This window comes from Macaca thibetana, chromosome 3 (genome assembly GCF_024542745.1).
Source record: "Macaca thibetana thibetana isolate TM-01 chromosome 3, ASM2454274v1, whole genome shotgun sequence".
In the NCBI taxonomy this organism is placed as follows: domain Eukaryota; kingdom Metazoa; phylum Chordata; class Mammalia; order Primates; family Cercopithecidae; genus Macaca; species Macaca thibetana.
In genome coordinates, this window is record NC_065580.1 from 150,971,508 (window position 1) to 150,997,251 (window position 25,744).

At 51.4% G+C, this 25,744-nt stretch overlaps 1 protein-coding gene across 1 annotated transcript; it reads left to right on the forward strand.

Moving 5' to 3' along the window:
* The first annotated feature begins 1,221 nt into the window (after positions 1 to 1,221).
* Positions 1,222 to 25,043, forward strand: SPATC1L (spermatogenesis and centriole associated 1 like). The gene is made up of 6 exons (XM_050784342.1): positions 1,222 to 1,245; positions 1,299 to 1,423; positions 2,527 to 3,164; positions 16,108 to 16,458; positions 24,132 to 24,283; positions 24,499 to 25,043. The coding sequence occupies exons 3-6, from the start codon at positions 2,972 to 2,974 to the stop codon at positions 24,823 to 24,825; spliced, it is 1,023 nt and encodes a 340-aa protein (XP_050640299.1). The 5' UTR covers positions 1,222 to 1,245; positions 1,299 to 1,423; positions 2,527 to 2,971; the 3' UTR covers positions 24,826 to 25,043.
* The last annotated feature ends 701 nt before the right edge of the window (positions 25,044 to 25,744 follow it).

Below are 25,744 nucleotides of genomic sequence, written 5' to 3' on the forward strand. Positions count from 1 at the left end.
TTGGCTCAAGCCTGTAATCCCAGCACTTTGGGAGGCCGAGACGGGCGGATCACGAGGTCAGGAGATCGAGACCATCCTGGCTAACATGATGAAACCCCGTCTCTACTAAAAAATACAAAAAAAAAAAAAAAAAAAACTAGCCAGGCGAGGTGGCGGCACGTGTAGTCCCAGCTACTCGGGAGGCTGAGGCAGGAGAATGGCGTAAACCTGGGAGGCGGAGCTTGCAGTGAGCTGAGATCCGGCCACTGCACTCCAGCCTGGGCGACAGAGTGAGACTCTGTCTCAAAAAAAAAAAAAAAAAAAAAAAAAAAAAGGAGGAACACCCAGAAAATGGCATGGAACCCCTGCGGCTGATTTTAAAAGGCCAGTGTTCCAAAGCCAGACCAAGACATCACAAGAAAAGGAGATTCAGATTGATTTCCCCTGTGAGCATAAAAATACTTAAGATATTAATAAATTGAATCCAGTGCTATATTAAAAGGATAATGTGTCAAGATCAGAAAACTGTCAGAGTGTTGATAGGTCCGTGGCTGGAGAGTACGTGATGTCAGGAGAAGGCTTCCTTGGAGCGGGAAGAAGATGGCATTTAAAATATGATGGGAGGAGCCAGGGCAGGAAAAGCCATTCAGGGCCCCGTCGGGCTCAGAGTGGGGGGCGCATCTGTGACTCACCCCTGACTTCTCTCTCTGCCCTGCATCCTGGACATGCAGGGGCATGCCCTCGTCAGTGGGCTGTGTCTGGGCCCCCATTGTCTTGATCTGAGGTGTGAGCCCTGTGGTGCAGCCAGACGGGTTGGGTTGTGTCAGGAACGCTTGGGGTATGGCAACCTCCATTCTCCACAAAGCCTGACTCGAGACTCTCTCCTGGAAGCAACGTTGCCCTAATGTGGCCGCCCGGGCTGAATGAAGGTGGTGTTCTCCTTGGGGACGTCTGCACGTGAGTGCCCTTGGTGGTCCTGAGTGCCCGTCACAGGGCTGGAGGTGTGGCTGGCCCACTGGGTTGTTGGTGGTCCTGAGTGCCCATCACAGGGCTGGAGGTGTGGCCAGCCCACTGGGTTGGTGGTGGGTGCCCGTCACAGGGCTGGAGGTGTGGCCGGCCCACTGGGTTGGTGGTGGTGGGTGCCCGTCACAGGGCTGGAGGTGTGGCCGGCCCACTGGGTTGGTGGTGGTGGGTGCCCGTCACAGGGCTGGAGGTGTGGCCGGCCCACTGGGTTGGTGGTGGTGGGTGCCCGTCACAGGGCTGGAGGTGTGGCCGGCCCACTGGGTTGGTGGTGGTGGGTGCCTGTCACAGGGCTGGAGGTGTGGCCGGCCCAGTGGGTTGTGTTTTCTGGACTACGTCCCTTCCCACGAGGATGAGATGACCCTTCTGTTACATCCCGGCTGCTGATAAAACAAGACTCTCGGAGCCAAGAAACAACACTGAGGTGATTTACTTCCCCAAGTAATTGGAGAAGCGGGGAGTCAGGGTGGGTTTCAAGCTGGTCACACTGACCGAGGACAGCGCCTACTCTAGCAGGACCCTGTGAGCCACAGCCCTGCGTGACGGCCCGAGGGGCCGTGGCCATGGGTTGGGGCCGTCCTCAGTTAGGTGCAGGCAGGAGCAGTGCAGTCAGGAACAATTGGTGTCTTAGACATGGGCGCTCGTGGTCCGAGGGGTGGACAGGCACTGCTGGACCCTTCTCATTGGGGAGTGAGGTCAGCAGGTGGCCTCCAGCCCAGCCCTCAGGGCCACCCAGCGCCCCTCAGCATGTGGGGCCAATCGTGGGGCCCATGGTGGGGCTGCCCCAGGCTGGTCTCCTCCCCAGGGTGGTCTCCCTGCCAGGCCGGTCTCCTCCCCAGGCCAGTCTCCCCCTCCAGGCCGGTCTCCTCCCCACAAGACTGGTCTCCCCCCAGGCTGGTCTCCCCCCAGGCTGGTCTCCCCGCAAGGCTGCTCTCCTCCCCAGGCTGGTCTCCTCCCCAGGCTGGTCTCCCCCCAGGCTGGTCTCCCCCCAGGCTGGTCTCCCCCCAAGGCTGCTCTCCTCCCCAGGCTGGTCTCCTCCCCAGGCTGGTCTCCTCCCCAGGCTGGTCTCCTCCCCAGGCTGGTCTGCCCCACAGGCTGGTCTCCTCCCCAGGCTGGTCTCCCCACAAGGCTGGTCTCCCCTCCAGGCTGGTCTCCCCCCCGAGGCTGGTCTCACCCCAAGGCTGGTCTCCCCGCAGGCTGGTCTCCTCCACCAGGCTGGTCCCCACCACAGGCTGGTCTCCCCTCAAGGCTGGTCTCCCTCCAAGACTGGTCTCCCCTGCCAGGCTGGTCTCCTCCACAGGCTGGTCTCCCCCCCAGGCTGGTCCCCTCCACCAGGCTGGTCCCCACCACAGGCTGGTCTCCCCTGCCAGGCTGGTCTCCTCCCCAGACTGGTCTCCTCCAGCTGCCCTCACCAGCCCCTCCTTTCTCAAATGTGGGTGCCAAGGATGGGCCCTGATGCACACCAGATGCCGCCCTGGGTGCCGGGGCCCACAGGAAACTGCACTGGGATCCCTGTGTCCTGGGCAGGTCCTGTGGGAAGTGCAGCCCATGTGTTACTCAGGTGAAGGCAGCGTCCCCACCCAGCCTGAGGACTCCACACAGGGTGGACGCCCAACCCTCGCTGGGCCGCTCACTGGGGAGAGGCTTGGACGCCCCCTTGGAGTGCAGTCCTGAAATCCCGTACCTGCCTCATGTCCTTGGCATTCTCGGGCCCCGGTCGTGGTGTGGGAGTGGCTGCCTGTGCACACCACGGGCCTCCAGCTTCACGGCCTCAACGGGGCCACGAGCCATCGCCGGGTCAGGCGGGGGTGCCGGGCACCTCATCACTAGGGCAGTGACATCACAAGGCGCAGAAGGCGGCGGTGGCTACGGAACTCCATGCCCGGGCTGTTTCTGTGGTGCCTGTGGGCTCTGGGCTCCCACCTCCATGGGGCTGCAGGAGCCGTGAGGGACGAGAAGGGACGCACCCGCCATGGCTGAGGGTGGCGAGCTGATGAGCCGGCTTCTGAGCGAGAACGCAGACCTGAAGAAGCAGGTGCGCCTCCTGAAGGAGAATCAGATGCTGCGGCGGCTGCTCAGCCAGAGCTGCCAGGAGGGCAGTGGCCACGACCTGCTCCCACCCAGGGCCCCCGCCTACCCCGAGGCCGGCTCCCCCGGGAGTGGAGGTGAGGCACCACCTGGCTCACATGGCCCAAGGGTCCAGCCTGGTGGATGGGGGGTCGTCGGGTATCTGCTCCCCGGGCGTTGAGGGGGGCGGGCAGCTCCCTGATGCGGGAGGTCACGGGCACCTTTCACACCCTCAGGTCTGAGTAAAGCAAGCCCAGGTGGTGGGTTCTGCTGTTGCCCTCAGGTGAGGCCCTTCCCCTCCAGGCCCACTCCGGTGAAGTGGGCGTGGTCAGCTGCAGTCATGGAGGTGCCGCCGTAGGGGTAGAGCAGGTGGTGTGCAGGCTTGTGGGCCTCCAGGGCCCCAGGCAGCTCTTCCAGGCTGGGCCTGGCTGGCAGTTTGCTCTGCTGCGTGCGTCTCTTCTCCTCCTGGGTCAGGGGTGAGGGGGGTGTCAGACCAGCCACACGAGTCCCATGGGTGCTGTGTCCCATCCACTCACATCCCCGGCCAGAGCTAGCTAGGCCAGCCCCGTGGTAGGAAGGTCCCACCCCAGGGAGGCCCCAGAGCGGGCCAGGGGAGCGGGTGGGGACGAGTGGGCACCTGTCCCTGGGGGGTGGGAGTGTGGGGCCATGATCCACTCACCACATAGTATTGACTCCAACCTTCTGTGGCTTTTTATTGAAAAAAATATATATAGGGTTTGATCACTTTCTGCAAAGTAGTAGGCTTTATTCTAAGAGTTTTGGGAAAACATTCCCCGTTCCTGCGTGTGATTTGGGGTGTGGCTGACAGTTGTGCCCTTGACTCTTCATTGGGATGATGGGCAGAGGACAGAGGACACAGCATTTCCTGGGACTCCCAGGGCCAACCTCAGCTTCCCACCTGGCTGGGCCGGGAAGGGACGTGGTCAGCCTGCCTGGTCCTCGACGATGGAGCAGGCAGCCTCGCCAGTGCCTGTGAACGCTGCTGTCTGCAAGCGCGAGCCATGCCCGGGAGGCCAGCTCTGCCACTCACCAGGGGGACACTCCAGCACCTGCGCTGGGCTGGTCGCTCCCTGAGTCCTTCCCAAACGCCGGCCACCACCCTCAGATGTGCACTCTGAGCAGGCGCAGCGTGCAGGAGGTGCTCTCCGCAACCAGGCCCCAGGCCCTGCTCGGAGCCCCGTGGACAAGCCTGAGAGCGAGCGTGTCTGGAAGGAAAGAGGGGAATCCATGGCAGCATCCCCACACCTTCAGTCTCCGGCAACAGGCAGGGGCTCCTCGCAGGGAGCTGGGGGGAGAGCACCTCACCAGGAGGGGTGAGAGCACCTCACCAGGAGGCACGGGGACAGTGTGGTTGGGGAACCCGGTGCCTGGGGGCCATGCTGTGCGAGGCCCCAAGTTCTGCATCTCCCTCAGCAGCCACTGAGCCCCACGCTCACCACAGGGCGTTAGCTGGGCAGACCTGCGCTTATGGCACTGGGCCACGTGCAGGGTCCCGTTCCCAGCACTTTTGAGGCCCAGGCACTGTGGCTGCAAAAGGGCCCAATCTGTTTGGTGTGTGCAGACCACCACAGGCTGCCTGCCGGGCTGTGTTGCCATCCTCCTCCCCAAGAAGGAATCACCCTGGGCCGGACCTCAGGGCTGGACAGGAGAGGGGCAGACCCTCGACCCTTGCCCAGGCTGTGCAGTCCCCAGAGGGACCCTTGTCAGGGGCTGAGTCAGGGCAGGGTCTCCATGACCATGGCTAGTGCCCCTGCCGTTGGGTCACCTTGGCAAACCCAGGTCTTGCTGGACACAGGTCTTGGGAGGAGCCTCAACCTGAGGCCAGCAGGCCTTCCACAGAGGGCCTTGGAGCCCCTGCCACAGGGTGTGGGGCAGGCTCAGTGTGGCCCAGGCTGGCAGTGGGGAGGGGCCAGGGCAAGGCCACCCTCAACTCTGCCACTTCAGTGGCAGCGTGTGGTGCACCCTTGATGCTCTGGGCCTCAGCATGTGCTTGGGAACGTACCTGGGCTGTGGGACGCTGCATTCAGGACCAGCCCTCAGCAGGACTGGGGTGGGGAAAACCAGCACTGAGCTCCTGCATAAAAGGAGAAGTTTATAAACAAGGGAACCACCACCAGCAATGTTTGCATGTTGCCAAGACTTCCTCAGTGTCTGTATTCAAAACAGGATGAGTAAAAACCTACTTTTCTTACGGATTCAACAGCACGTGCTCATGGTAAACTTATAAACGCCATGGAGGATGCAAGGTTTAAGGGCCATGCCTCCGGCCCCCCTCCCCAAAGGCAGCCACGGTCAACGTTTTCTTGGGTTTTCTCTGGAACTTTGATGGAGATCTGTGTGTTTGTCTGTGTATATTTTTGGTCCACCTACACAGGATTGTGCTGTTCCGCAACTTGACTTTTGCCCCTTAACCATCCATTTCACTGGCATTCCCCATCAGTCCTCATCTGCAGCTCTCCCTGGCACACTTCAACACTGGGCTCCTCCTGTGGGGGCCCCAGGCAGGCAGCACTGTTCCCAGTTCTCTGTGACCACAGACGCTGCTGCTGTGGGTGGCCTGTGCAGGCACCCTGTCTCTTTGTGTAGGATATCCCAGACGGGGGTCCTCGGGTCAAAGGCTGTGTGCATTTGAAACGTTGAAATAGAGACGGTCAAACACTCTCCGAAAGGCCCCTACACCCCACTAATGGAGGAGGAGGGCGCTGCGCCGGCATCGTTCTACCATCACAGGAGTGCTCATCTGTCCCCGTCAGCTGGGCAGCAAGGCCTCCAGGTCTTCTCACCCAGGTTTCTAAGTGAGTGACGCGAAGGGCCAGTGGGAGCAGCAGTCCTCTGCCTCCCCTCCCGAATGCCCCATCTCATTTCCCTCGGGATCGTCCTGGTCCCTCCAGCACTGCCACGATGCCACTTGCCATGTCTCCACTGGAGAGGTGTCCCCTGAGGACAGCCAGGCCCCCCCAGATTGCCCACTCGCTCCCTGGTTATTTGTGGTGGATTGTCAGATGATTTCCAACGGTGGTGAGGATTCTCTATGTGCAACTCCTGGTCACTCCTTCCCGCTGACGGATAGAAGATCATTCCTGTGTTGTTCGATGCGTTTTTCAATGGCCATGCAATATTGCAGATTCAGATGAACCACAATGTAATGAATTCTCCTTCGGTTTGAAATTAAAGTTTTTCTTCCCCTTGAGGTAAATAACACCACAAAAAAGGTTTTAAGAGTTGTTAGATTTAGGGTTATTTCCACTGGATTTCTTTTTTTGGTGTGTGTGTGATTTTTTTTTTTTTTTTTTTTTTTTTGAGGCGGAGTCTCGCTCTGTGGCCCAGGCTGGAGTACAGTGGCCGGATCTCAGCTCACTGCAAGCTCCGCCTCCCAGGTTCACGCCATTCTCCTGCCTCAGCCTCCCAAGTAGCTGGGACTACAGGCGCCCGCCACCTCGCCCAGCTAGTTTTTTGTATTTTTTAGTAGAGACGGGGTTTCACCGTGTTAGCCAGGATGGTCTCGATCTCCTGACCTCGTGATCCACCCGTCTCGGCCTCCCAAAGTGCTGGGATTACAGGCATGAGCCACCGCGCCCGGCCGGTGTGTGTGTGATTTTTTTACTTTTATGGAGATGGGATCTTCTGTGTTGCCCAGGCTGGTCTTGAACTCCTGGGCTTAAGGGATCCTTCTGTCTTGACTTCCTAAAATGCTGGGATTACAAGTGTGAGCCACTGTGCCTGGCCTGTTATTTTTTTTCTTTTTGAGACAGGGTCTCTGTTCCCCAGGCTGGAGTGCAGTGGCATGATCATGGCTCACTGCAGCCTTGACCTCCCTCTGGGGCTCAAGCAGTCCTCCTACCTCAGCCTACTGAGTAGCTGAGACTACAGGTGCTTGCCACCATGAGCGGCTAATTAATTTTTTTTTTTTTTTGTAGAGATAGGGTCTCCCTATGTTTCCCAGGCCAGTCCCAAACTCCTGGGCTCAAGCGATCCTCCCATCTTGGCCTCCCAAACCGTTGGGATTACAGGCATGAGCCACTGTCCAGCAGGATTTATGTTTTTAAAAATAGAATCGTTGGTTCAGAAGGCAGGAGTAAATGGTTTTTTGTTTGTTTGTTTGTTTGTTTTTGAGACAGAGTCTGACTCTGTTGCCCAGGCTGGAGTGCAGTGGTGTCATCTTGAATCACTGCAACCTCCGCCTCCCGGGTTCAAGCAATTCTCCTGCCTCACCCTCCCCAGTAGCTGGAATTAAAGGCACACACCACCATGCCCGGCTACTTTTTGTATTTTTAGTAGAGACGGGTTTTTGCCATGTTGGCCAGGCTGATCTTGAACTCCTGACCTCAGGTGATCCACCCACCTCAGCCTCCCAAAGTGCTGGGATTACAGGCATGAACCACAGCGCCTGACCATGTATTTCTTTTTTTAAAAAACTTTTAAGTTCAGGGGTACAAGTGCAGGCTTGTTACATAGGTGAACTTGTGTCATGGGGGTTTGTTGTACAGATTATTTTGTCACCCAAGTATTAAGCCTAGTACATTAGTTATTCTTCCTGATCCTCTCCCTCCTCTCACCCTTCACCATCTGGTAGGCCTCAGTGTCTGTTGCTCCTCTCTGTGTGTCTACGTGTTCTTATTGTTTAGCTCCCACTTACAAGTAAGAGCATGCGGCATTTGGTTTTCCGTTCCTGCGTTAGTTTGCTAAGGATAATGGCCTCCAGCTCCATCCATGTTCATGCAAAAGACATGATCTCATTTTTTTTTTTTGAGATGGAGTTTCACGCTTGTTGCCCAGGCTGGAGTGCAATGGTGCGATCTCGGCTCACTGCAACCTCCACTTCCCGGATTCAAGTGATTCTCCTGTCTCAGCCTTCCAAGTAGCTGGGATTACAGGCATACACCACCATGCCCAGCTAATTTTGTATTTTTAGTAGAGACGGGTTTTCACCATGTTGGTCAGGCTGGTCTTGAACTCCTGACCTCAGGTGATCCACCTGCTTCAGCCTCCCAAAGTGCTGGGATTACAGGCATGAGCCACTGCTCTCTGCTGACCTGTTTTTTGTGGCTGAATAATATTCCGTGGTGTCTATGTACCACATTTTTTTATCCAGTCTACTACTGATGGGCACTTAAGTCGATTCCATGTCTTTGCTATTGTGAATAGTCTGCAGTGAACACATGCATGCATGTGTCTCTGTAATACAGTGATTTACATTCCTTTGGGTATGTACTCAGTAACGGAATTGCTGGGTTGAATGGTATTTCTGTTTTTAGGTCTTGGAGGAATTGCCACACTGTCTTCCACAATGGCTGAACTAATTTATACTCCCACTAACGGTGTATAGGCATTTCTTTTTCTCTACAACGTTGCCAGTATCTGTTGTTTTTTGACTTTTTAATTATAGCCATTCTGACTGGTGTGAGATGGTGTCTCATTGTGGTTTTTATTTACAATTCTTTAATAAGCAGTGATGCTGAGCTTTTTTTCATATGCTTATTGGCTGTATGAATGTCTTTAGAAAACTGTTCATGTCATTTGCTCACTTTTGAATGGGGTTGTTTGTTTTTTTCTTGTAGATTTATTTAAGTTCCTTATAGATGCTGAATATTAGACCTTTGTTAGATGCATTAGTTTGCAAAATTTTTCTCCCATTCTGTAGGTTTGCTGTTTACTCTGTTGATAGTTTATTTTGCTGTGCAGAAGCTCTTTAATTAGATGCCATTAGTCAATTTTTGCTTTTGTTGCAATTGCTTTTAGCATCTTTGTCATGAAATCTTTGCCCATCCCTGTGTTCTGAATGGCATTGCCTAGGTTGTCTTCCAGGGTTTTTATAGTTTTGAGTTTTACATCTAAGTCTACAATCCATCTTGAGTTGATTTTTGTATATGGTGTAAGGAAAGGGTCCAATTTCAATCTTCTGCATATGGCTAGCTAGTTATCCCAGCACCATTTATTGAATAGGGAATCCTTTCCTCATTGCTTGTTTTTGTCAGGTTTGTTGAAGATCCGATGGTTATAGGTGTGCAAACTTATTTCTGAGTTCTGTATTCTGTTCTGTTGATCTATGTACCATGCTGTTTTGATTATCGTAGCCCTGTAGTATAGTTTGAAGTTGGGTAGTGTGATGCCTAAAGCTTTGTTATTTTTGCTTAGGATTGCCTTGGCTATTCGGGCTCTTTTTTGATTCCATATGAATTTTTAAACAGTTTTTTTCTAGTTCTGTGATTAATCTCAATGGTATTTTAATAAGAACACCATTGACTCTATAAATTACTTTGGTCAGTATGACCATTTTTATGATATTGATTCTTCCTATCCATGAACGTGGAATGTTTTTCCATTTGTGTCATCTCTGATTTCTTTGAGCAGTGTTTTGTAGTTCTCCTTGTAGACATCCTCTACCTCCCTAGTTAGCTGTATTCCTAGGTATTTTATTCTTTTTGTGGCAGTTGTGAATGGGAGTTCATTACATTTGGTTTGGCTCTTGGCTTAATTGTTGTTGGTATACAGGAATGTTGGTGATTTTTGCACATTGATTTTGTATCCTGAGACTTTGCTGAAGTTGTTTATCAGCTTAAGAAGCTGGGTTGAGACTATGGTGTTTTCTTGATATAAGATCATGTCGTCTGCAAACAGGGATAGTTTGACTTCCTCTCTTCCTATTTGGATGGACTTGATTTCTTTCTTTTGCCTGATGGCTCTGATCAAGACTTCCAATACTATGTTGAATAGGAGTGGTGAGAGAGAGCATTCTTGTCTTGTGCCAGTTTTCGAGGGGAATGCTTCCAGCTTTTTCCCATTCAGTATGATGTTGGTTGTGAGTTTGTCATAGATAGCTCTTACTATTTTGAGGTATGTTCCTTCAATACCTAGTTTATTGAACGTTTTTAACATGAAGGGGTGTTGAATTTTATTGAAAGCCTTTTCTGCTCTATTAAGATAATCATGTGGTTTTTGTCTTTAGTTCTGTTTATGTAATGAATCACATTTATTGGTTTATGTTGAACCTACCTTGCATCCCAGGGATAAAACCTATTTGATAGTGGTGGATAAGCTTTTTGATGTGCTGCTGGATTTGGTTTGCCAGTATTTTGTTGAGAATTTTTGCATCAGTGTTCATCAAGGATATTGGCCTGAAGTTACCTTTTTTTGTTGCATCTTTGCCATGTTTTGGTATCAGGATGATGCTGGCCTCATAGAATGAGTTAGGAAGGAGACTCTCCTCAACTTTTTGGAATAGTTTCAGCAGGAGTGGTACCAGCTCTTCTTTGTACATCTGGTACAATTCAGCTGTGAATCCATCTGGTCCTGGCTTTTTTTGGTTGGTAGGCTATTTATTATTGACTCAATTTTAGAGCTTGTTATTGGCCTGTTCAGGGATTCCATTTATTCCTAGTTCAGTCTTGGGAGGGTGTATGTGTCCAGGAACTTATCCATTTTTTTTCTAGATTTTGTAGTTTATGTGTATAGAGGTTTTCATAATATTCTCTAATGGTTGGTTGTATTTTTGTGGGGTCAGTGGTAATATACCCCTTATTTCTGATTGTGTTTATTTGAATCTTCTCTCTTTTTTTCTTTATTAGTCTAGCTAGTGGTATATCTATTTTATTAATTTTTTTCAAAAAAACGAGCTCCTGGATTTGTTGATTTTTCAAATGGCTTTTTGTGTCTCAGTCTCCTTCAGTTCAGCTTTGATTTTGGTTATTTCTTGTTTTCTGCTAGCTTTGGGATTTGTTTGCTCTTAATTCTCTAGTTCTTTTAGCTGTGATGTTAGGTTGATTGATTGAGATCTTTCCAGCTTTTTGATGTGGACATTTAATGCTATAAATTTCTCTCTTAACACTGCCTTAGCTGTGTCCTAGAGATTCTGGTATGTTGTATTTTTGTTCTCATTAGCTTCAAGGAACTTCTTGATTTCTGCCTTAATTTCACTATTTACACAAAAGTCATTCATGGGCAGGTTATTCAATTTCCATGTAATTATGTGGTTCTGAGTGAATTTTTTAGGCTTGATTTCTAATTGGGTCCATTGTGGTCTGAGAGATTGTTATAATTCCAGTTCTTTTGCATTTGCTGAGGAGTATTTTACTTCCAATTATGTGACTGAATTTAGAGTGTGTGCCATGTGGCAATGAGAAGAATGTATATTCTATTGTTTTGGGGTGGAGAGTTCTGTAGATACCTATCAGGTACATTTGATCCAGTGCCGAGTTCATGTCCTGAATATCTTTGTTAATTTTCTGTCTCAATTATCTGTCTAATACTGTCAGTGTGGTGTTAAAGTCTCTCACTATTATTATGTGGGAATCTAAGCCTCCTTGAAGGTCTCTAAGAACTTGCTTTATAAATCTTGGTGCTCTTGTGTTGGGTGCATATATATTTAGTGTAGTTAGGTCTGCTTGTTAAATGGAACCCTTCACCATTATGTAATGCTCTTCTTTGTCTTTTTTTATATTCATTGGTTTAAAATCTGTTTTGTCAGAAACTATCATTGCAACCCTGCAATTGTAGTTTTCCATTTGCTTGGTAGATTTTTCTCCATGCCTTTATTTTGAGCCCGTTTGTGTTATTGCATGTGAGATGGGTCTCTTGAAGACAGCATACCAATGAGTCTTGGTTCTTTATCTAACTTGCCATTCTGTGTCTTTTTTTTTGAGACAGAGTCTTGCTCTGTCTCCTAGGCTGGAGTGTGGTAGCAATCTTGGCTCACTGCAACCTCCGCTGCCTGGGTTCAAATGATTCTCCTGCCTCAGCCTCCCAAGTAGGTAGAATTACAGGCATCCACCACCATGCCTGGCTAATTTTTGTTATTTTTTAGGAGAGACGAGATTTCATCATGTTGGCCAGGCTGGTCGTGAACTCCTGGCCTCAAGTGATTTGCCTGCCTTAGCCTCCCAAAGTGCTGGGATTACAGACGTGAGTCACCGTACCTGGTCTGTTTGATGACCTTGAGGTTTTGATTGTGGTATAAGGTGGATTCAGCCAACTGGCTTCATTTATGGAATATTTAAGGGGCCAGTGCCCAGCTCCCAACTCCTGGACTGCATGCTTTAGCTCTGGGGCACTTGTTTTGGGCCCTGACTTTGTTCTCTGGCTCCTTGAGGTTTGGAATCCACTGCACTGGGGGACTGAGGTACTGCAGCTACAGCAGAATGGCTGGCAGATGTAGGGTGCCTGCCTTCCTGTGGGGGTTCACCACAATGGTGGTGGCAAAGCAGCTGGGGTGGGCATGGGGGGCTCCTGCTGGAGACTGTGTGCAGTCACTCTGGAGGTACTGTAGGCATGGGGTGGGGTGCTGGTGGGCACAGGTCTAGGTGCCTTTTATGTGTCCTGCAAGCAGGAGTCATTGCTCAGGGTCCAGGAGGATCCACCATTCTCTGCTCAGTGTTAGGTCAAGGGCAGGGTGCTGGTGGGTATGGGGCTTGCTGGCTCTGTGTGTGCCTAGGCTTCATTTGCAATGGAAGTCTGTGGGGAACGGGGAGGCCGACTGGACTCCTGTGTGCTGGTTGGGGAAGGAAATCAAAACCCACCTGTGCAGACACCAGCTGAGTGATGTGGCGAGTTGCCTGGGCCCAGGGGAAGCTGCAGTATGAGGAGGGAGTGGGCGGGCTGGTGCGTGGCCACTGGGGCTGTCTCGCTGGAGCTCTCCACTGGTCAGGCACAGTCTGCCAGCACAGAAGCTATGGCGAAGGCCCCCAGGGCACTCAAGACTGCCTTGCAAGCAGGCATGGCCAGGCTGGGGCCCCAGGTGAAGCCAGAAGATCAAGGGGTGCTCAGGTCGGACCGGTCCCATCTGATGGGCAAGACCACCCTGCCGAGATCAGGTCTGACACTTCCCCTAGGCCCAAAGTCTCCTATGGGAGCAAGTCAAGCCTGGGGAGTGGCCGTCCCTGGCTGTGTTCCCGCACCAGACCCTCTGGGTTCCGCTTAGCTAACTGCTGCCCCCACCACTTCTCTAAGCAGCTCTCCCTGCCAACTGGAGTGTCCATGGTGGCCGCGGGGTCTCCCCCAGCTGGGGATCCAGAGGGCCATGGCAACAGTGGGTTGCTCCTTGCCCATTTAACTCCCCCATTTTCCCAGAGCGGTTGTGGGTCCAAAAATGAGTACCAGTGCTCAGTGGTCCCAGGCAGGGTTCCCAGCTTTCTCCCCTTCAGCCCAGCCTTGGTGTGCTCCCTCCATCTGCCCTCAGCACCTTCCCTCTGAAGATGTGTTAAAAGCTCACCAGTCATCTCAGGCCCTCCGTGGGAGCTGTATCACCTGGCTGCATCTGGCCGGCCATCCCGCCCCTCCAGTCCACATGAACTTCTTATTTCTGTTTTTGTCCTTATTACTCAGAACTTGGGCTTTGGCCTCGACTTTCATGGGTTCTCCTCCAGGGAAGGTGAGAGAGGGTTCAGCTGCATCCTGGTCCTCCTGACCAGCTGTGGGAGGGACCAATGGTCCCATCTGCCCAGAGGAGGGAGGTTTGTACAGGCTGGATGCTGGGGAAGAGTCCTTCCAGTTCTTATTTTTGGAAAACAGAAAATTTGAGAAATGGTTCATCTTGTTCAGTGTTTATGAGCCTGTCTCTGTACCAGTGGAGGTAACTCAGCTTCTTGCCAGGGACTGTATGTGGGATCTTGCTACGCTGCACAGCCACTGGGCTCTGCACACCCTGCCTCTTGCTTTCCACCCCGCCTTGTTCTCTGCATACCTCCCTGCTTTGTGCTCTGCACAACCCCCACCTCATGCTCTGTGCATCCCCCGCCTTGTGTGCCGCACACCCCCGCCTCGTGCTCTGTGCACCTCCCACCTCGTGCTCTGCACACCCGCCTCGTGCTCTGTGCACCTCCCACCTCGTGCTCTGTGCACCCCCGCCTCGTGCTCTGTGCACTTCCCACCTCGTGCTCTGCACACCCGCCTCGTGCTCTGTGCACCTCCCACCTCGTGCTCTGTGCACCCCCGCCTCGTGCTCTGTGCACCTCCCACCTCGTGCTCTGTGCACCCCCGCCTCGTGCTCTGTGCACCTCCCACCTCGTGCTCTGTGCACCTCCCGCCTCGTGCTCTGCACACCCGCCTCGTGCTCTGTGCACCTCCCACCTCGTGCTCTGTGCACCCCCGCCTCGTGCTCTGTGCACCTCCCACCTCGTGCTCTGTGCACCTCCCGCCTCGTGCTCTGCACACCCTGCCTCATGCTCTGTGCATCTCCCACCTCACGCTCTGCACCTCTACCTCATGTCTGTGTACACTTGTGCCTCGTGCTGTCTGTTCTTGATCATGTTTGGATGAGACTTTGTGCAATAATTTTTGGCCTGGCCATGGCTTTCTGTTTTTTTCTGGGGGTTATCTTTGTAGGAATTTGACATCAGAGTTGTGACAAATTTTGAAACCTAATTGAGCATCTTTTAACCTGTTCTATGGTTCCAGCCTCATTTGTATGATGTCAGGATTATGACTTGTTGGGGAAGTTGGCAGACTCACCCACAGACCATCCAGGCCTGCAGCCCTTTGGGGAATAATCATTTTGTAACTTCTAGATTTTCCTTGTGTATTGGTTCATTTAGGTTTTCTACTTCTTATTGAGTCACTTGAAAGTAATTTTCTAGGAGATATCTCCTTTTATTGAAACTTTAATTAATACACAATTGTACATAATATTCTTTTATAATTTGAAAAGTATCTAGGGTGGGAGCCTGTGAAGCCCGAGGACTCCAGGCCTCCCATGTGGCAGGAGGCCAGGCACACATTAATGACTTTGCTTCTTTTGAACACTTTTTTTCCTTGGAAAACATTTCAGATGGAAGATTAGTTGGTTGGTTCCTTTGTAGGCACTTTTTTTGTTTGTTTTTGTTTTTGTTTTGAGACGGAGTCTTGCTCTGTTGCCCAGGCTGGATTGCAGTAGCATGATCTCGGCTCACTGCAAGCTCCGGTAGACACATTTTAAGGTATAATTTTTTTATATGGCTCTAAACACTTTCTCTAATATGTATTTGCTTTATTGCTAGGAGAATACTCATGATATGGAGGTAGAATAGAATTTTATAAGCCATAAAGGCATAGATAAGCTAAATTTGACCAGGGATTAGGGAAATGCCACATGACCTCATCAGCCTGGTTGGGGAATACTCAGTCCTCGTGAGGGTGTGGGGCCAGGAGCTGTTGGTGGGCATGGACCCTCCCCCTTGGTGTGGAGAGCAAAGGAAGTGCACACACGTGAGCCCAGCGTTGGACCACAGAGGATGCTCATGGAGCAGGAGGCTCCTCCTTAGCCACAGAGGATACTCATAGAGCAGGGAGGCTCCTCCTCAGCCACAGAGGATACTCATAGAGCAGGGAGGCTCCTCCTCAGCCACAGAGGATACTCATAGAGCAGGAGGTTCCTCCCAGGCCGTGGAGGATGCTCGCAGATCAGGAGGCTTCTCCCAGGAGGCTGATTACAGCTGTGACCTGAGCCCAGCGTTGGACCACAGAGGATGCTCACGGAGCAGGGAAGCTCCTCCCGGGAGGCCGATTACCGCTGTGTGTTTGCAAGGAAACATGGAAACAGGCCCTGTCCATCAACAGGGCAAGGGATAAAAGTTCACTGTGTGTTTATGTGTGTATGCTCATGTGTACAGAGGTGCCAGGAAACAGTTAAATGAACCAGGGAGCTACCAGACGGCTCAACGTGGATACATCTCAGAGATAATGCAGCAGCAAAAAGTTCTGTTGCAGAATAAAATGTGTAGGGTAGTACCATTTATGTACAATTTAAGGAGCATATAGAAGTCATTCTCCAGTGTGTATGGGCGCACAGGCAGGCAGGAGGCACATGGAGGCCTGCCCACTTGCTGTGCTCCCACGGGCAGGATGGGCACCTGTGGCCACTTCACCACATCCAGCTCCTCCTTTTGCACCTGAGGCCTGAGGGGAAGGAGGATGCTCTGAAGCCAGGGAAACCCCAGCAGGTGTTGAAGCTTGGGGTGGGGTGCATACAGTTTGTTACCATGTTCTCTGTACTTCTCAGGAATGTTTTAGGAGCATCAGCCTGACTTCTCACCCCTTTCCTCCCCACCTCAGTTCCAGATTTTGGAAGGTTCACGAGTGTTGCCGACACGCCCTCCCAGCTGCAGACATCCTCCCTGGAGGACCTGCTGTGCTCACATGCCCCCCTGTCCAGCGAGGACGACACCTCCCCGGGCTGCGCAGCCCCCTCCCAGTCACCCTTCAAGGCCTTCCTCAGTCCCCCGGAGCTGCACAGCCACCGAGGCACCGACAGGAAGCTGTCCCCGCTCCTGAGCCCCTTGCAAGAGTCACTGGTGGACAAGACCCTGCTGGAGCCCAGGGAGATGGTCCGGCCTAAGAAGGTGTGCTTCTCGGAGAGCAGCCTGCCCACCGGGGACAGGACCAGGAGGAGCTACTACCTCAATGGTATGGCCAGGTGCGGGGTCGCCTGGGCGGGCCCCCAGTGCAGCTGGTAGCTGTGGGGAGGGCGCATCTGGGTGGTCAGGCAGGGCCGTTTCTCCATCGCGTCACACAGAGTGGAGGGAGGAGAGCCAGGCTGGGAGGCTGGGGTCCGAGGCTATGTCTGTCCTAGTCTTTTGCCAAGAAAAAATGCATTGCTTGTCTTCTTGGGAAGGGTTCTTTACGTGTCTGGATATGAGTCCTTTTTTGGGTGTGTGTTCTGCAGATACGGCCTCCCACTCCAACGTTTTCCACTTCCATAATAATGTTTTTTGATGAGCAAAACTGTTTAATTTGATGATGTCCAATTTATTGATTTTTCTTTTGTATTTTATGCTTTTTATGTTCAGTTTAAGAAATCTTTGCCAAGCCCAAGGTCACACAGATTCTCTCCTATGTGTTGTTCTAGAAGTTTTATAGTTTAGGTTTTACATGTAGGTCTCTGATCAATTCCAAGATAATTTTCATGTATGGTGTGAGGTTTGCATGTAGATATCCACCTGAGGCTCAGGCTAACCCCCCACCTCAGCCCCCCAGGTATCTGGGACTACAGGTATATGCCACCAGGCCTGGCTAATTTTTTGCTTTTTGTGTTTTTGTTATTGTAGAGATGGGATTTTGCTCTGATGCCTAGGCTGGTCTTGAACTCCTGGACTGAAGTAATTCACCTGCCTCAGCCTCCCAAAGTGCTGGGATTACAGGCATGAGCCATCATGCCTGGCCTGTCAATTTTATTTATCTTTTCAAATAACCAATTTTTTGTTACATTGATCTTTTGTATTGTTTTCTTCATTTAAATTTCATTTATTTCTGCTCTGATCTTAATTATTTTTCTTCTAATTTTGGATTTGGTTTGCTCATACTTTTCTAGCTCTGTGAGATGAATCATTAACTTGTTTATTTGAAGTTTTCTACTTTTTGATGTAGGCACTACTAGCTGTAAACTCTTTTTTTTTTTTTTTTTTTTTTTTTTTTTTGAGACGGAGTCTCACGCTGTTGCCCAGGCTGGAGTGCAGTGGCGCGATCTCGGCTCACTGCAAGCTCCGCCTCCCGGGTTCCCGCCATTCTCCTGCCTCAGCCTCCTGAGTAGCTGGGACTACAGGCGCCTGCCACCGCGCCCGGCTAATTTTTTTTGTATTTTTAGTAGAGACGGGGTTTCACTGTGGTCTCGATCTCCTGACCTTGTGATCCGCCTGCCTCGGCCTCCCAAAGTGCTGGGATTACAGGCTTGAGCCACCGCGCCCGGCCTTTTTTTTTTTTTTTGAGACGGAGTCTTGCTCTGTCACCCAGGCTGGAGTGCAGTGGCCGGATCTCGGCTCACTGCAAGCTCCTCCTCTCGGGTTTATGCCATTCTCCTGCCTCAGCCTCCCGAGTAGCTGGGACTACAGGCACCCGCCACTTTGCCCGGCTAGTTTTTTGTATTTTTAGTAGAGACGAGGTTTCACCGTATTAGCCAGGATGGTCTCGATCTCCTGACCTCATGATCCGCCCGTCTCGGCCTCCCAAAGTGCTGGGATTACAGGCTTGAGCCACCGCGCCCGGCCGCTGTAAACTCTTAATACTTATCGCTATAGCTCTTAGTATGGCTTTTGCTGTGTCTAGTACATACTAGGTTTTGGTATGTTGTGTTTCCATTATCATTTGTTTCAAGACATTTTAAAATTTCCTTCTTGATTTCTTCAATGATGCACCGGCCATTCAGGAGCGTATTGTTTAATTTCTGTGTGTTGGTATAGTTTCCAAAATTCCTTTTGTTATTGATTTCATTTTATTCCATTGTGGTCAGAGAAGATACTTGATATAATTTCAATTGTTTGATTTTTTTTTTTTTTTTTTTTGAGATGGAGTCTCGCTCTGTCACCCAGGCTGGAGTGCAGTGGCCGGATCTTGGCTCACTGCAAGCTCTGCCTCCTGGGTTTATGCCATTCTCCTGCCTCAGCCTCCTGAGTAGCTGGGACTACAGGCGCCCGCCACCTTGCCCGGCTAGTTTTTTTGTATTTTTTAGTAGAGACGGGGTTTTACCGTGTTAGCCAGGATGGTCTCGATCTCCTGACCTCATGATCCGCCAGTCTCGGCCTCCCAAAGTGCTGGGATTACAGGCTTGAGCCACTGCGCCCGGCAAATTGTGTGATTTTTAAAGACTTGTTTTGCAGCCTTACATATGGTCTATCCTTGAGAATGATCCATGTGCTTACAAGAAGCATGTGTATTCTGCACCTGTTGGATGAAATGTTCTGTATTATGTTCATTTGGTCTATAGTATCGATTAAGTCTGATATTCCTTTGATTTTCTGTCTTAAAGATCTGCCAAGGGTGAAAATGGGTCTTGAAGTCTCCAGTTACTACTGTATTGGGGTCTCTCTCTCACTTTAGCTCTGGTAATATTTGCTTTACATATCTGGGTGCTCCAGTGTTGGGTGCATATATATTTACAACTGTTACATCCGCTTGTTGAATTGACCCCCTAATCATTATATAATGACCTTCTTTGTCTCTTTTTATAGTTTTTGTCCTGAAATCCGCTTTGATGAAGTATGGCTACTACTGCTCTTTTCTGGTTCTCATTTGCATGGAATATCTTTTTCTATCCCTTTATTTTCAGTCTATGTGTGTCTTTATAGGCAAAGTGTGTTTCCTGTAGGCAATAGATGGTTGGGTCTTTTTTTTTTTTTTTTAATCCATTCAGCCACTCCTCCGTCTTTTGATTGGAGAGTTTAGTCTATTTACATTCAAAGTTTCTTGTTTTTGTTTTTTTTTTTTTGCCCCCAGAGTCTTGCTCTCTCGCCCAGGCTGGAGTGCAGTGGCGCGATATCAGCTCACTGCAAGCTCCGCCTCCCGGGTTCACACCATTCTCCTGCCTCAGCCTCCCGAGTAGCTGGGACTACAGGCACCCGCCACCACGCCCGGCTAATTTTTTGTATTTTTTAGTAGAGACGGGGTTTCACCATGTTAGCCAGGATGGTCTCGATCTGCTGACCTCGTGATCCGCCCGCCTCAGCCTCCCAAAGTGCTGGGATTACAGGCGTGAGCCACCGCGCCCGGCCTGTTTTTGACCAAACTCACACACCATCATTCATCGATTTGACGGTGCTGTAATTTTTTTTTTTTTTTTTTGAGACAAAGTCTCACTTTGATACCCAGGCTGGAGTGCAGTGGCACAATCTTGGCTCACTGCAACCTCCATCTCCTGGGTTCAAGCAATTCTCATGCCTCAGCCACCTGAGTAGCTAAGATTACAGGCACATGCCACCACGCCCAGCTAATCTTTGTATTTTTAGTAGAGATAGGGTTTTGCCATGTTGGCCAGGCTGGTCTCAAACTCCTGACCTCAAGTGATCCACCCCCCCTCAGCCTCCCAAAGTACTGGGATTACAGGCATGAACCACTGTGCTCGGCCTATTTACATTCAAAGTTATTATTGATAAGGACTTACTCCTGCCATTTTGTTATTTGTTTTCTCATTGTTTTGTGGTCTTCCCTCCTCTTTATCTAGAAGAGTTTGTGTTGAATTGGTGTTATTTATTCCTTAAGTGGTAGAATTCACTGCTGAAACTACCTGAGCCTTGAATGGTCTCTATAGGAACATTTTTCCCCTACAAATTCCATTTTACTGATAATATCAACTGAAATTAAGGCTGTTGAGACAGAAATAATTCGATAAAGATTGTTGGAAGCCAAATGTGAGGATCAACCCACAGGAACACACCCACAAAGCTAAGAGTCTTCCGGAACCTAAGTCAGAAGACTTCTATCGGAGAGGCTAGGAGAAGGGAAAGGACTCCTTGTACTCATGTTGCCCTTTCTTTGGAGGGTACAACACAGAGGGTACAAGCATTGGCTACAGATGACAACATACAGGCCAACACATATCTGCGCAAGACAGTCAGTAAACCTTTATGATTCAGGAATAAATCAGCGTCTTTCAGTGCATTAATCAGCACATCAGCAATCTGAGGGAATCGTGATAAGATTCTTTTCTCAGGGATCATCAATCACAAGGCCTTCCCAAGGCCAGTTTGGAAGTCTGTTTCCTGTCAAATGTGACCTGTAAGGTTATCAGATAGAAGGCTATTCAGATTATGTGTTTCTTCTTGAGTGAACTTTGGTAGTTTGTGTCTTTTAAGGAATCGATCAGTTTCATCTAGGTTGTCAAAGTTATTGGCATAAAGTCATTCCTAATACTTCCTTATTCTTTTTATGTCTGTAGAATCTGTGGTAGTGGCATGTCTAATTTCCGTTAGTGGTAATTTTTGTCTCCTTTCTTTTTTCCCCTAAGTCTGGCTACAGGTTTATCAATGTATGGCCTTTTTTCTTTGAAGAATAGGTTTTTGGCTGGATCTTACAGAGCACAGGTTGGACTAGAAATAATTTCTAGAACCTATACTAGAATCATTTCTCACCTATAGCATGTTTCTTCTACCTAATTTATGCCTTGGTGGTGGGGATGAGAGAAAGAGCTTGAATCTTTTTTTTTTTTTTTTTTTTTTTTTTGAGATGGAGTCTTGCCCTGTTGCCCAGGCTGGAGTGCAGTGGCACAATCTTGGCTCACTGCAACCTCCACTTCCTGGGTTCAAGCCATTCTCCTGTCTCAGCCTCCCGAGTAGCTGGGATTACAGGCGCCTGCCACCACACCTGGCTAATTTTTGTATTTTTAGTAGAGACAGGGTTTCACCATTTTTGCCAAGCTGGTCTCGAACTCCTGACCTCGTGATCCACCCACCTCGGCCTCCCAAAGTGCTAGGATTACAGGCGTGAGCCACCGCGCCTGACCAAGAGCTTGATTCTTGATGACAGAAATACATTGATACAGAAGGAGGAGATTACACCTGCTCCTCCACACCCCTCATTGGCCCTAACACGCTTCTGTATAGTGTGTTGGCATACCTCTTCTGCACGTTGACGTACCTCTTCTGCACGTTGACGTACCTCTTCTGCACGTTGACTTACCTCTTCTGCACGTTGACGTACCTCTTCTGCAGTCTTGAAAAGTGATTGGGAAAGAAATACAGTGAAAACTATAAACATTATTGAAAGGAATGAAGAAGTCATCAATGACCAGGCATGGTGGCTCACACCTATAATCCCAGCAATTTGGAAGGCTGAGATGGGCAGATCTCTCGAGCCCAGGAGTTCAAGACCAGCCTGGGCAACAGGGCGAAACCCCATCTCTACCAACCCTCCACCTCCCAAATTAGCTGGGCGTGGTGGTGCATGCCTGTGGTCCCAGCTATTCAGGAGGCTGAGGTGGGAGGATCACTTGAGCCCAGAAGACAGAGGTTGCAGTGAGCTGAGATCGTGCCACTGCACTCCAGCCTGGGTGACAGAGTGAGACCCTTTCTTCAACAAACAAACAAAAAATAAATAAAAATAAATAAACAGAAAAATATCTTGTGTTAACAGATTAGAAGACTTTATATTGTTTAATAATCAATAATTTTGATATGGATTACATTGGATCTACAGATTCATGCAATCCCAATCAGAATCCCAGTGGCTTCTTTACAGAAATTGACAACAGAAACTTAAATTCATATAGAAGTGTAAGGAACCAGAATAGGTAAAACGATCTTGGAAAGGGAGAACAGCATTCCCAAGTTTCAAAACTGACTGTAAAACTTACAGTTACCAAGACTGTGGTACTGCCATAAGGATGGACATACAGATCAATGCAATGGAATTGGAAGGTCAGAAATAAACCCGTACATAGATGGTTTTCAACAAGAGTGCCAAGACAATTTAGTAGGGACAGAATACTGTTTAACAAGTGGTGCTGGAACAAGGAGGTATCCATATGCCAAAGAATGAAGCTGGGCCTTATTCCATAGCACATACAAAAATTAACTCAAAATGGATAAAAGACCTAAGAGGTCCCAAAGAGCTGAGGCCAGAAAACTCGTAGAAAAGCCATAGGGGTAAATCTTCATGACCTTGGATTTGGTAATGGATTCTTAGATAGCACACCAAAAGCATGAGCAAAGAGAGAAACAGACAAATTGGACTTCATCAAAAGTAAAACAAAACAAAAAACAAATTTTGTGCTTCAAAGGACAGTATCAAAAAAATGAAAAGCCAACCCAGAGAATGGGAGAAAACATTTGTAAATTGTGCATTTGAAATGGGACTAGTATGCAGAATATTTAAGAACTCTGACAATTCAACAGTAAGAAGACAAACAATCCAATGAAAAATCGCTATAGGACCTGAATAGATATTTCTTCAAAGAAGATACAGTATATAAATGGCCAATAAGCATGTGCGAAGATGCTTAAATCACTAGTTGTTAGTGAAATGCAAATGAGATGCTGTTTCCCATCCCTCAGGAAAAAGATGGACAAGGTCATGTGCTGTTATGGACTCGGATGCCATCAGAGGCTGTCCTGGGGAGGGGGGTTTGGAAGCAGGTTTTGTGGGGGCATTGGAGACTCCTAAGTAATGTCGAGGAAGTAATTAAAATAGAACGTCCTGGGCCAGGCATGGTGGCTCACGTTTGTAATCTCAGCACTATGGGAGGCCCAGGCGGGCGGATCACCTGAGGTCAGCAGTTCGAGACCAGCCTGGCCAACATGGTGAAACCTCATCTCTACTAAAAATACAAAAACGTAGCTAGGTGTGGTGGCACGCAGCTATAGTCCCAGCTACTTGGGAGGCTGAGGCAGGAGAATCGCTTGAGCCGGGGAGGCGGAGGTTGCAGTGAGTGGAGTTGGCACCACTGCACTCCAGCCTGGATGATAGAGTGAGACTCCGGCTTAAAAAAAAGAATGTCCTGGCCGGGCGCGGTGGCTCAAGCCTGTAATCCCAGCACTTTGGGAGGCCGAGACGGGCAGATCACGAGGTCAGGAGATCGAGACCATCCTGGCTAATATGGTGAAACCCCGTCTCTACTAAAAATACAAAAAAAAAAAAAAAAACTAGCCGGGCGGGGTGGTGGGCGCCTGTAGTCCCAGCTACTCGGGAGGCTGAGGCAGGAGAATGGCGTAAACCCGGGAGGTGGAGCTTGCAGTGAGCTGAGATCCGGCCACTGCACTCCAGCCTGGGCGACAAAGCGAGACTCCGTCTCAAAAAAAAAAAAAAAAAAAAAAAAAAAAAAAAAAAAAAAATTGTCCTGCCAATCCAGCGACCATCTTCTCAGAGGTAGGAAAGAATGAAGCCATTTTACTGACTAAACATTAAAGCAGCCTTTGAGGCCCAGAGGTTGCCAAGACAGAGGAAGGGGGGAGGTCCCCCTTCCTCCCAGGCAAGCCGACTGGCCCTGTTCCTCAGGCGTCCTCACTGGAGGGGACCCGTCCGAACTCACACCTCCAGGGCCGGGTTCCTCTGTCCTCGCAGGGCCAGCGCTGGGGCAGGCTCCCCCGTGACAGGGGACCAGTTCCCACCCCCAAGATTAAAAGGTTTACCTCGTCCCAAAGGGACAGAAGGGAGCCGAGGACAGGGCGAAGGGAAACCTGTCTTGCCCTTTGGCACTTTAAGAAGCTCCTTTTCTTTCAGATTCTATTTGCCAGACAGTGGGGGGTGGTGGCAGGCGGGGTGGGGTGGGGGATGGAGGAGCCGCCCCCCAAGTGCCGGGGGACGGAGGGGGGGACCCTCTGGGGCAATAGATCCTCGCGCTCCCGTGACCTTGTCCCCGGCCTTCCCTCCCCCAGAGATCCAGAGCTTCGCGGGCGCCGAGAAGGACGCGCGCGTGGTGGGCGAGATCGCCTTCCAGCTGGACCGCCGCATCCTGGCCTACGTGTTTCCGGGCGTGACGCGGCTCTACGGCTTCACGGTGGCCAACATCCCCGAGAAGATCAAGCAGGTGCGCCCCGCGGGGAGGGCGCGGCCAGGAGGGTGCTGGGCGCTCGGTTCATCCCTGTGAGGCCCCCAGATCTTGGCTCTTGCCCGGGCGCTGTCCGCGGGAGGGGACCCCGGGGACCCAGGAGGGCGGGGCAGGGGTCGGCCCTGGGCCTGGAAGTCCCCGTCCGAGGGCCCCGAGATCCCCCCGCCTCCGCCATCCATGCGCTGCGCCCGCAGACCTCCATCAAGTCCCTGGACGGCTCCGTGGACGAGAAGAAGCTGCGCGAGCTGACGCAGCGCTACCTGGCCCTGAGCGCGCGCCTGGAGAAGCTGGGCTACAGCCGCGACGTGCACCCGGCGTTCAGCGAGTTCCTCATCAACACCTACGGAATCCTGAAGCAGCGGCCCGACCTGCGCGCCAACCCCCTGCACAGCAGCCCGGCCGCGCTGCGCAAGCTGGTCATCGACGTGGTGCCCCCCAAGTTCCTGGGCGACTCGCTGCTGCTGCTCAACTGCCTGTGCGAGCTCTCCAAGGAGGACAGCAAGCCACTCTTCGCCTGGTGAGCCGCCCCGCGCCCACCGCCTTGCCTGCAGTAAACGCGTTTGTTCCAACCCGGAGGCCGTGGTGCCTCCTGCGCGTCCTCCCGGAGGGGAAAGGGCCGCGCTCCCCGCGCGCGAGGCCGGAGCAGGCGCCTCTCCCGCCCGCGCTGGGCCCCGACCGCAGCCCGCCGCCGCCCGCACCTGCGGAGTGCTTGTCACCCCTCATTAAATCATCCGTTTGCTTGTCTGCCTTTACCAAACTCTGGCTCTTTGAGGGCGTGGAGGGCGCCTGCAGGAAGCGCCGCTCGGTGCTCCTGGCGGGAAGCCGGGAAGGAGCCGCAGGCTGCAGGGACCCCCGCTCCCCACTTTCTTCTCCGCCTCCCCACCCCTCCCCCGGGCCTCCGCACCCACCCGCTTTCCTGCCCGGGACGACGAGTCCTGTCCCAGTTTGAGTTTCCCCAAATGCCAAGCTGGGGTAAGGATTTGGTTCTGGCGGATGGTTGCGCACCCCTGCAGGCAAAATGGAAACGCGGCCCCTTGTTCAAAAGCGAAGAATTCGAAGAATTCGAAAGAGCAACAGCCGAGCGTTACAGTGAACCGGGGCCTTAGGACTGAGCGGTGGCAACGCAGGCGGGCGAGCGCCAGGGAGCCCCGAGACCGTGGGCGTGCCGGGGGTGGGCGAACGCTGGGGAGCCCTGGAGACCATGGGGGTGCCGGGGGTGGGCGAGTACAGGGGAGCCCCGGAGACCATGGGGGTGCCGGGGGTGGGCAAGCGCCAGGGAGCTCCCAGACTGTGGGCGTACCGGGGGTGGGCGAGCGCCAGGGAGCCCTGGAGACCATGGGGGTGCTGGGGGTGGGTGAGCACCTGGGAACTCCGAGACCATGGGGGTGCTGGGGGTGGGCGAGCACAGGGGAGCCCCGGAGACCATGGGGGTGCCGGGGG